The sequence below is a fragment of the Centruroides sculpturatus genome, unplaced genomic scaffold, assembly GCF_000671375.1.
Source record: "Centruroides sculpturatus isolate CEXI.00-Female unplaced genomic scaffold, Cexi_2.0 scaffold58, whole genome shotgun sequence".
Lineage (NCBI taxonomy): Eukaryota > Metazoa > Arthropoda > Arachnida > Scorpiones > Buthidae > Centruroides > Centruroides sculpturatus.
Window position 1 is genome coordinate 183,051 of NW_019384407.1, and position 12,457 is coordinate 195,507.

The 12,457-nt window shown below is 29.0% G+C and overlaps 1 protein-coding gene across 1 annotated transcript in view; it reads right to left on the minus strand.

Annotated features, from left to right (window-relative positions):
• LOC111618893 (serine/threonine-protein kinase SIK3-like) overlaps nucleotides 1-12,457 on the minus strand; it is a 44,530-nt gene that overhangs the window by 15,658 nt on the left and 16,415 nt on the right. The window contains exons 3-5 of the mRNA XM_023360519.1: nucleotides 2,095-2,158; nucleotides 1,784-1,945; nucleotides 956-1,080 (exon numbers count right to left, since the gene is read on the minus strand). Coding sequence (XP_023216287.1) covers nucleotides 956-1,080; nucleotides 1,784-1,945; nucleotides 2,095-2,158 — 351 coding nt within the window. The remainder of the gene's footprint in view (nucleotides 1-955; nucleotides 1,081-1,783; nucleotides 1,946-2,094; nucleotides 2,159-12,457) is intronic.

Consider the following 12,457-nt stretch of genomic DNA (forward strand, 5'->3'; position numbering starts at 1 on the left):
TACAAATTATATTAGATAACAATCCTTTATTATAAATTTTGATATTTTATATATTATATAAATGTAATTTATTTTAATATTACATAAATAATATATTGTATTCTCATTATTATATAAATAATATTGAGAATTGAAACTTAATAACAGAAAACTAATTAAAAACTTAATTAATTTTACAAATCTCATTTTAATTATTCCTTTATTAACATACATAATATAATAATGAAACATTTTATTAAAAGATTTTTATAAACTTATGATTTAAGTGTGATAAACAGGAAAACTATTAACTTATTTATCAGGAGAAATCAAGGACGAACATCTTTTAGAATTAATGACAATTTTAATAAAAATACATTTTAAAAATACAGTAATACCTCAGTTTTCATTGACTTCAGTTATTGTCAGTTCCAGTTTTCATTGATTTTTTCAATTAAAAAATTTCTCTCAGTTTTTGTTGATTGCCTCAGATTTCGTCAGTATGCCCATGTGACCTCACTGCTAATTTTGCAAAAACAAAAGGTGACCCATGCATTTTCCTGCTCAGTGTGGTGTTGTTTCTCATTGTGTGAGCATTACCCTGCACGTCTAGCAAACAATTCCATTGCTTTCCTTTCCTTTCAGCTCCATCGTGGGACCAAAGAAAGTTTCCAAGCCAGTAACCCCTCGAAGAACACCAGAAACATGATTGAATTTGTAATCACTCAAAAAATCTTTTATATTCATTTTATATTAATTTCTTATTGTTTTTAGTATTAAACACTACATTCATTCTCTATAAAAAGTGTTTTTGGTATGTATTTTGGAGTGTTTAGAACAAATTAATTGGATTTAAATTGATTTGTATGGAAATAATTGCTTCAGTTTTCATTCGTTTTGGATTTTGCTGGTTGTTTATGGATGGATTATCAACGAAAACTGAGGTATCACTGTAATTACTAATTTATAATTTTACCCATATATCTGTTTTCGGACCATCGTATTCTTTTCCTTCAAAAAGTTCTGGAGCAGCATATGGAGGACTTCCACACCAAGTTTTAAGAAATTTATTTGATTGAAAGTAATTACTGAATCCAAAATCTGAAATAATCAAAATATATCTAAACTGTAAACTAATTTTAATTTATTATTTAAATTAGATCTCTTTAGTATTATTACTAAATAGTTTAGACTCCTTTATGAAGGATGACAGAGATGGAATAATCCATAACAGGGATGGCAAACCTATGGCACACACTCAAAGTGGCACTTCGAAAAAATATCTGGTATGCAACATATCATACAATTTTGTTTACTTTTATTTTATAAATAAATAAAAATTTATTTTAATTTCAATTTTTTGTATGGTTTTACATTCAGTTTAACATATCATCATCCTTTTCTCAATCATTTGTTTTAAATTTATGCTAATTAAGATATACTCATTTCATTTCTTTAAAAATAGTTGTTCTAAGTCTAAAGCTTCGAATGAATAAATTATTAAAAAGTTAATTATGTCAACACACGATACGTGGACTCATAAAGGTTTGCCATCCCTATCTATAAACTAGCAATGGAAAAATACGAGTATTTATTCTTTAGATAAAGTATTGAACCAGCAAATATGATAAAATTACTTTAACTATAAAATTTGATTTAAATTTTATATAAATTTTCTCATGTCTTAAAAAAAATTTTTTTTGAATTCTGAAATTTACTTTTTAAATTTCCACTCAATATAAAAGCTTCCATAGCTATTTTTAAAAACTACTTTTATAATTTAATACACAACAAATCTGTTTACCAGCTATTTTAATGTTCATGTTTTCATCTAAAAGTAAATTTTCAGCTTTGAGATCACGATGAACGACATAATGTTTATGGCAGTAACTAATAGCCGAAATGATCTGCTTAAATTTTTTTCTTGCTTTGCTTTCTTCCATTCTTTCATGCAAGACTAGATAATCTAAAAGAAGAAATAATTTTTAAATTATGAAGAAATTATTAAACATACTTTAAATACAAATTATATTAGATAACAATCATATTTGTTTAAGAAATAAACAAATATGATCGTTATCTAATATAATTTTCATATATGATACAAATACATACCAAAGATATCTCCTCCACTAGCATATTCTGTTACGAGATAAAGCATATCTTCCGTATCAATGACCTAAAATGATAAAAGATCTATCATTGATAATTTATGATATATTGCAATCAAAATTTTGTTTTTGTATTCATTTAACAGTTCTAAAAAGATAAAAATTGAGCAAAATACATTTCAAATTATTTGAAAATTCAACAGAATCAAAGAAAATTTTTTACAAATAAGCCTTAAAATGCTAGCTGTCAAAATATATAATGATAATACAGTTTGNAAAAAAAAAAAAAAAAAAAAAAAAAAAAAAAAAAAAAAAAAAAAAAAAAAAAAAAAAAAAAAAAAAAAAAAAAAAAAAAAAAAAAAAAAAAAAAAAAAAAAAAAAAAAAAAAAAAAAAAAAAAAAAAAAAAAAAAAAAAAAAAAAAAAAAAAAAAAAAAAAAAAAAAAAAAAAAAAAAAAAAAAAAAAAAAAAAAAAAAAAAAAAAAAAAAAAAAAAAAAAAAAAAAAAAAAAAAAAAAAAAAAAAAAAAAAAAAAAAAAAAAAAAAAAAAAAAAAAAAAAAAAAAAAAAAAAAAAAAAAAAAAAAAAAAAAAAAAAAAAAAAAAAAAAAAAAAAAAAAAAAAAAAAAAAAAAAAAAAAAAAAAAAAAAAAAAAAAAAAAAAAAAAAAAAAAAAAAAAAAAAAAAAAAAAAAAAAAAAAAAAAAAAAAAAAAAAAAAAAAAAAAAAAAAAAAAAAAAAAAAAAAAAAAAAAAAAAAAAAAAAAAAAAAAAAAAAAAAAAAAAAAAAAAAAAAAAAAAAAAAAAAAAAAAAAAAAAAAAAAAAAAAAAAAAAAAAAAAAAAAAAAAAAAAAAAAAAAAAAAAAAAAAAAAAAAAAAAAAAAAAAAAAAAAAAAAAAAAAAAAAAAAAAAAAAAAAAAAAAAAAAAAAAAAAAAAAAAAAAAAAAAAAAAAAAAAAAAAAAAAAAAAAAAAAAAAAAAAAAAAAAAAAAAAAAAAAAAAAAAAAAAAAAAAAAAAAAAAAAAAAAAAAAAAAAAAAAAAAAAAAAAAAAAAAAAAAAAAAAAAAAAAAAAAAAAAAAAAAAAAAAAAAAAAAAAAAAAAAAAAAAAAAAAAAAAAAAAAAAAAAAAAAAAAAAAAAAAAAAAAAAAAAAAAAAAAAAAAAAAAAAAAAAAAAAAAAAAAAAAAAAAAAAAAAAAAAAAAAAAAAAAAAAAAAAAAAAAAAAAAAAAAAAAAAAAAAAAAAAAAAAAAAAAAAAAAAAAAAAAAAAAAAAAAAAAAAAAAAAAAAAAAAAAAAAAAAAAAAAAAAAAAAAAAAAAAAAAAAAAAAAAAAAAAAAAAAAAAAAAAAAAAAAAAAAAAAAAAAAAAAAAAAAAAAAAAAAAAAAAAAAAAAAAAAAAAAAAAAAAAAAAAAAAAAAAAAAAAAAAAAAAAAAAAAAAAAAAAAAAAAAAAAAAAAAAAAAAAAAAAAAAAAAAAAAAAAAAAAAAAAAAAAAAAAAAAAAAAAAAAAAAAAAAAAAAAAAAAAAAAAAAAAAAAAAAAAAAAAAAAAAAAAAAAAAAAAAAAAAAAAAAAAAAAAAAAAAAAAAAAAAAAAAAAAAAAAAAAAAAAAAAAAAAAAAAAAAAAAAAAAAAAAAAAAAAAAAAAAAAGACAAAAGGGACCACTCTAAAGACCCACAGGCCCCACACTAATTCTCAACAGCCTCGTCCACATTGCTTGAAAAATAAGAGTGGGGACCCAAAAAAAAACCAAAGTGAGAGCACGCTGTCATTCGTAGACATAGTAGAGAGTTCTCCCATTACATGGGATTAGTAGAGACCTTCAGGAAACATCTGTGCAAATGGTGTCAGTTTGTAGGTTTACGTTTGAGTGTAGTGTTGTGTTCCACCTGCGAAGTTCTGGGTATCCTTCAACATCTCGAAATGATGAAAATGTTGAAAAAATCTGCCAAAAAAGTGTTAAGACGTCTGTGAGAGGATGTGCAAAGGATATGCCCAGAACTTTGGTGATCAGGTGATTGGTTCATTCATCACGACAACGCCCCCACACACACGGCCTTACGAGTGACTCACTATTTGGCCTCTTGGGGATGGACTGTCATTCCCTAACCTCTGTATTCACCAGACCTAGCCCCATGCGACTTTTTTCTGTTTCCGAGAATAAAGAAAAATCTAGCATTTTGATGATGTGGAGGTGAAAGGGAAGCATTTCGATGATGTGGAGGTGGTAAAAACAGCTTCGCTAAGGGGATTGGACAATATCAAGGTTGAAGAGTTCCAGAGATGCTTCAAACAGTGGGGAAAAAGACTTCATAAGTGCATTGCATCTAATGGAAAGTACTTTGAAGGTGACTGAAGAAATTTTGTAAAAAAGTTAATAAATAAAGTTTTTATACAAAAAAATCCAGTTATTTTTGGGTCCCCCCACATATATGTTTTGACTGATTACAGAAGATTAGAAAAGTAAACAGTATACATAAAAATATACAGATATCTGTTGTAGAACAAATATGCAGGGAAATTGACATCAGTTACAATTTAAAATTTAAAACATTTATGTCTGGCTGATGAGGGTCTTGTGTACCAAAATGCATACCAGTAATAAAGTTGCATTCTGATTACAGTGTGGCCGCCAGCGCCAGAGATCCTGAACACTGTCTGGCAACACTTGCCAAGATCACGAACTCTGTCTGGCAACACTTGCCAAGATCACGAACTCTGTCTGGCAACACTTGCCAACAAGAGTGGCTGGCAACGTCAAAAAAGAAAAGGCGCGAAAGTTCGTTGGATTTTGTCCGGGTGTTGCCCGAGGATGTCTGTGACAGTTCTAACCTTTTCTAATAAAGTTCTTTTTTGTTACTGTTCGTGTTTGCCTGCTTAATGTTAGATCTAAACATCAGTAGGATTGAATGACAAAACAGAAATGCCATTTTGATATTACCAGTAGCAGTGTGATAAGTCTCTGTTATCTCTATTACAGTATTTGAGATTTTAGTTTCAACAATTTTCGAAACAAGAAGCTCTTTTATAGTATAATATTACATTGCATTTATAGTCATTTTTATGCATGAAATACAGCAAGAGAAATGGATTAATCCATTTTATATTGTTTCTTATGGAAAAATTTGTTTTGGTTTTAGAACAAATCAGTTTTTGAACAACTTTTATGAACGAATTATGATCAAAAATCAAGATTTAACTATAATTCATAATTCATAATATAATTTAATTTATTGAGATTTAGAGATTTTTCAATCATTGAAAAATCTCTAAATCTCAATAAATTAAAAATACTTTATAGAATTTCCTATTTTAAAGTCTTGTATAAATGAATTTTTTCAAGTTTTTTTAAAAGAGATTCAAACTACTAAAAGAACTTTAAAATGAAAGAAACATCAGAATTTTTGTATATCATTTTTCCATAATCCAAATTCCATTCATATAATATGAATTTGAATGATCTTTTAATTTTATTTAACAAAATTAACAAAATGTAGAATTAACATTTTGTAACTAATATATGTAAATGTTAAGTACAAGTATGTACTGTACACTTTACAATGGAGATACTCTAAGAAAGACATTTGTTAAGTGAACATTATAGAGTGTACTTAGATAAATCTTATGGGACCTCTCTCTCATAAATAAAATCCATTGTCAGTAAATTAACACTCAAAAAAAGTTTTTTGAATGTTAATTTATATGCGTTCCAGTATTCGTGTACAAAGGTTTTTAATTTAAGCCATTGTCAGTACATAACTACAGTATATATGTAAAACTAAACTTTAAAAAACCATAATATATGTGTTTAAAAATAATAAATTTACTTCTGTAATTCAAACAATGATTAATCTATAATAATTTATTTGGCATCTTCATGAGATAAGAAAATAACTGAAACTTTTAAACTATGAGGCAATGTAACAGCATAGCTAAATGACACAAAACTCTGGGCTTTAGAGCAACAAATCTAGTCTTTGAAGGAAATTTTACTTAGAAATTTAGTTAATTAAAAAAAATTAACTAAATTTTTGTTAAAGATTCACTTTTACAAAAAATTATTTTTACCTATAAAATGTTTCAAGAACAGTAGCCCCTTGTTATATCATACATCATTATATTGCTCATTTGGATATATAACCTTATATTTTTTGTTCCAAATATAAAAGCACTTATTTCAATAATATACATTTATTTCTTATCATTAAAATAAACAAAATTTTTTATATTTATATATTAAAAACAAATAATTAAAAAGCTGCTTAATTCTGGTAATCTAATAAAGGTTGAGTAATATTTTAAATCATCCTCAATTTATAATTGATAATATTACAGAAGAACTCGAAAAAGATTTTTATTCATAAAAAATATAATCACACTTAAGTAATTGAATGATTTGTAGCAAATTTCTGATTTAATCACTTATACACTAACAGATAACCTGTGGTACCTGTGGAATAAGGCATTGAATAAAAAAGTTAATTTAGGATTAAAAACTGGAATTTAATGTTTATCAAAACTTACTTGTAGTCTGAACTACAAAAAACTACTGTATAATCAGGCTCTTAATACCAATGGTAAATCCAATAGAACCCAAGTCCTTTTGGCTACTTTAGCTCTCAACAAATATCTTTAAGTCATCAAAGGAATGACTCTTAGCAATACAGTAATACCCCAAACTTACACGATAGGTGGGACTGAGCGATAACCGCGTAAGTCAGAATATAATTTCGCATATAAATACATACAAATTATTTTAATTGCGGCTGGAGACTAAAGAAAACAATAATTTAGAAAAAAATGTTTCAAAAAGTCTTTAAGAGAAAGCTCATTGTTTTGTCTCATAGCTTCATGCAGATGTGCAAACAATCATATCATGTAATAAGCTTTGAATGTTTTGATGACTCCCTGATCCATCAGTTGAAGCAAGCTGGTTATATTTGGTGGCAAAAATACAACTTTCATACGTGAGTCAAAATTAGTTAAAGTTGCAGGGGAATGACCTGGTGCGCTGTCGATTATTAGCATCACTTTAAATGAAATTTGTTTAGATTGGCAATAATGTTCGACTTCAGGTATGAAGTGATGACCAAACCAGTCCTGAAAAAGGGAAGCTGCCACCCAAACTTTACAATTTGACTTCCAAATCACAGGCAAGCCAGCTTTCGATTTATTTTTCAATGCTCTTGGATTTTCCGAGTGATAAACTAAACCATCACTGTCAATCGATCTTTGGCAGCCTTAAAACCTGGAAAGGTTTTCTCTTCATGTACGATAAAAGTTCTTTCAGGCATCTTCTTCCAGAACAGGCCAGTCTCATCTACGTTGAATATGGTTTGGCTGGTATAGCCACCTTCATCTATCATAGCTTTGAATTTCTCTGGATAGTAACACGCAGCCTCTTTATCAGCACTTGTCGCCTCTCCACTTTCTGCAATGCTATGCCAATTACAGCAATTTTTGAATCGGCTGAACCAACCATTACTAGCTTTAACCTCTTCATCTTTAGCCACCTCTCCAGCATCTTCTTTCAATCTCTCAAAAATCAACTTAGCTTCAGAGCACACCGTATTCTGATCAACAGGACAATTTTTCACATTTACTTGATTATCACACCATAATTTTATCATTGTTTCCACCTCAGTGTTAATACCGTGACGTTTACGAATGATGCTTAATTTAAACATTGAACATTTTTCACAGCTTTGAGAATTTTTTGTTTACCTTTTATAATTGTTCTGACCGTCGATTCTGGTAGATCAAACTTCTTTGCCAATTCGCAAATTTTCAATTTTGTATCGAAGTCTTTAATAATGTTAACTTTACATTCCAAAGATAAAGTTTTTCTTTTCTTGTTTGATGCAGAAGAATCAGTTCTACTTCGTTTGGATGACATAGTAGAATCTCACAAGTCTCTGTAGATATAACAAGCAGAAATAAATAATACAAAATGTAGCTAAGCGTTGATTCCACGTGACACGTCCCAACATGTAAGCTAAACAATAGTGTGGGAGGAGTGAGTAATCAAGAGTTGCATGGCACTCAAACAAAAAATGAATCAACGGGATTTGAAAATCATGTAACTCCAGGTTCGCATAAGTCAGGGTAGTGTAAGTCAAGGTATTACTGTATAAAGTTGTCCATGAGCAAAGATAGTATTCCAGAGATGAAATCCTGGAAAGAAATGAAGTGCTCCACAATATGAACATTCATGATTCATTGCTCAATAAGTAAAGATTGTGTTCATCTGGTAAAGTGCTACCACTTGACATGAGCAATAGGAACATGATGATACATCTGCATATGATATCTCACATGCTCTCTTTAACAATGGCTGCTGATATTGGTACGTGATCTGTGGGATATGCTGAGTATCTATCTGAATGCTGCAAAATTCTGATTACGGAATAATAGAGGTACAATTTTGGAGTCACATATTACATAAAGGTTATTACAAAATAATCGATGAACACCTATAAATTCAAAAAATTCACATCAGTTAGAGCTCTTAATTAGTGTCATATATTCCTTCCTAAACTACATATATGCAGATACCTCATCAGTAAACTGATAAAATTATTGCAAAATTTTACTGTTGCAAAAAGTTTCCTATCAACTCCCTGTACAAAATGAGAGAAATTTCAGAACTTTAGCACTCAATACAATTAATATTAAATGTTTTTACACAGATAAGTCTAGTAAAACATCAATTTATGTCATTTGAAATAACAAAACTGAAATCATTTAAATTAAAATGCCAACAAATGCAATTAAGATAACAAAATAATATCAACTGATGTTAAATGAAATCAATTAATATCCTTCAAAATATTGTCAACATTTACTATAATATAAACTGTTTTGAATGAATATTTCAGACCATAAAATGACAAATATTTCACATCAGTTCAAATGATATGTATTAATGTTAAGTGAAATCAAACATGATTTGAAATACTGTAAAGAAATGCCATTTAATGTGAGTTGTTTTAAAACACACATTTCAGGCTATGAAACTGAAATAAAATTTTCTATCTTAAAGTTCAGCATTTTTCTTCTGGCAATAAAAATATTACAAAAAACTATTAAGTTATTTTAAATTACTATATATGATATGGATTGTTTTAACTGATTATTAATGATTTTAATTTATTTGAAATTAGTTCAGTTAGTTCTAACCATTATCTGTACACATCAAATAATATTGTTAAGATATGGAAGGTGCACGGAACCCCGAAAGGACCAAAAAAAAAAAAAAAAAAAAAAANGTGGGGTAATAGTGAAATTAAGTAAACCAAATCCTTACTCGACCTCACTCGCGTACAACGGGAAACAAAAGCCTATGCACGTGGTGTTACACATTGAAGGCAGGTTCGCAACAAAAGAGCACAACTACCAACTTAATTACTAAGGTTATAACTATCTTACAAGCTAAGATTAAATTATGGAAGGATGATAGTATAGCACAGGTAAGAAGACGTATAGAAAGGTTAGAGAAAAGGGTACCCGGAATATTTGGATGTGATATCTTCTTGTTGGAGGGGGAAACTGTATTTCAGTCCGACGATGCAAACAATTCTTGATCAGAACCTTCTCTGTTCTTTCCTCGATGGATCACTCAGCCACTGTCCTTCTCCTCTCCGAAAATGAATCTTGTCCAAGATGTCCGTCCGCTTGCTTCCTCGTCTACTTCGAGAATGAGTCTCCCTTTCTCCCCCATTTACCTCGGGGCGAACACTCCCTTCCTGGCCTCGTTCTCGTAACAGGTGTTGCCCCCCTCCAACGAACAGGAAGTGAAGGATGGAAAAATCGAGAAAAGAGAAGACAAAGAACACAAAGAAGAATCTTAAACACTAGAGTTACGACTAGCGCGTATACAATAATATGGCGTCTCACCACAATATAAAGTTAGCCAAGTCATTTGAAATATTTTCTAAGTTTTAAATGATCTCAACTGATCTATAAGTTAATTGACTTCAAATGTTTTATTGGGAGGTCCATTCATACTTTTTGGATCATTTGAATGTGTCAAATGTTATTGTTATTTTAGGGAATGCAGTTTTCAAAAGAAAAATTTATTTGAAGCAAGAATAATTTTTTGCTTGAATTTTATTTCTTGTTTTAGATGAATAATTTGTTTTTTTTTTAAGTCTATCTTGCAACCATTAAAAAGACCTTTTAACAAGTTCATCTCAGGTTAGCCAAATCTGCAAGTGATGATGGACAGAAAATATCCCATGAGAATGGAAAGCTAACAGCTTTACTACTAGAAAAACAAATAACTAATTCCAACTCGTATCTATAAACCTTTTACCGGTGCGCGTATCATCACACTTTACAACAGTTACAAATGTTTTTGAACTGTTACAGTTCTTCTTCAGGTAACGAACCCCTAACAGAATGCGGTTCAAAGTTGATATGAATATGATCCGGAACGATGTCCCGACCCGATGATGTCACTATGGACTTGCGCGTTATGCATGGTGTGCTCTATCTTAGAGATTTATCTATCAGGGCCTGCCAGGCCATTGATAGAGCGATTTCATCCTTGTAGTTAATGCAATTACATCCTTCACTCATGTTTAGGCATATGTAGATCGCCTCCAGCCATCGGAGTTGATTCGTACAGTGGATGGTGTGAATGACCTTTGCTTGAGAGAATATGGGTTCTATGTCAGGGTCCGAAGAGTATATGGCAAGAGCTGTGTTGGTTCTTTCATGATATCCGCTCTATGCTCTTTGATCCGGGTTACTAGGGGGCATTTAGTTGATCCTATGTAGACCATGTTTCTATCACACCTGTGATCAATGATAGGGATGGTGTAGACACTGGGGAGCTTATTTTGGTCTGGGGTGTCTTTTCCATTCCTTAACAAATCAAAAATCGTAGCGCATCTTCTAAATGTAATATGGAAATTCTTTTTCTTAGCTATCTCCTTGTATATGGATTTTAGTACCGGATTATATGTGATAGGGATGTTGCTACTAGGAGTAACGTTGGAGAGTTGGTGCCGGTTTGCTTCCTGCTGCATTTTTACATTCAGTTTATTTATGAGCCCATGGTATCCGTGCTGTTTGGCTATATCCTCTATGCGTTTCATTTCAGACCAGAGTGCCGTTTGGGACGAGGAGTGTGTATGTGCCCTCCTGATCAAGGCTTTGAACGCTTGCGACTTTGAGAGCGCAACAGTCCACACAGTGGTTTATCGCAAACCAACCTCAGCTGGTTTATACATACCAGCAGGGTCGAGTGACCCTTCACAATACAAAGTCGCTGTGTTCAAAGTCTTGATCAGGAGGGCACATACATACTCCTCGTCCCAAACGGCACTCTGGTCTGAAATGAAACGCATGGAGGATATAGCCAAACAGCACGGATACCATGGGCTCATAAATAAACTGAATGTAAAAATGCAGCAGGAAGCAAACCGGCACCAACTCTCCAACGTTACTCCTAGTAGCAACATCCCTATCACATATAATCCGGTACTAAAATCCATATACAAGGAGATAGCTAAGAAAAAGAATTTCCATATTACATTTAGAAGATGCGCTACGATTTTTGATTTGTTAAGGAATGGAAAAGACACCCCAGACCAAAATAAGCTCCCCAGTGTCTACACCATCCCTATCATTGATCACAGGTGTGATAGAAACATGGTCTACATAGGATCAACTAAATGCCCCCTAGTAACCCGGATCAAAGAGCATAGAGCGGATATCATGAAAGAACCAACACAGCTCTTGCCATATACTCTTCGGACCCTGACATAGAACCCATATTCTCTCAAGCAAAGGTCATTCACACCATCCACTGTAAGAATCAACTCCGATGGCTGGAGGCGATCTACACATGCCTAAACACGAGTGAAGGACGTAATTGCATTAACTACAAGGATGAAATCGCTCTATCAATGGCCTGGCAGGCCCTGATAGATAAATCTCTAAGATAGAGCACACCATGCATAACGCGCAAGTCCATAGTGACATCATCGGGTCAGGACATCGTTCCGTATCATATTTCGTAACAACTTTGAACCGCATTCTGTTAGGGGTTCGTTACCTGAAGAAGAACCGTAACAGTTTGAAAACGTTTGTAACTGTTGTAAAGTGTGATGATATGCGCACCGGTAAAAGGTTTATAGATACGAGTTGGTGTTATAGTACTACGGTGCAGATATTCCACCATTTTTAAACAACTAATTTTATGGATACAAATGTATAATACATTTTTAATGAATTTCAGAGATACATCTAAATACTATCTATATAGACAAAGAGAATGTCAGACTGTCTTCCCATTAAAAAATATTTTGTCTTTCTATTATGCATCATTCCTATAATTTTCTTCTTAAAGTATAGGTTAACAAGTAAAGAATTT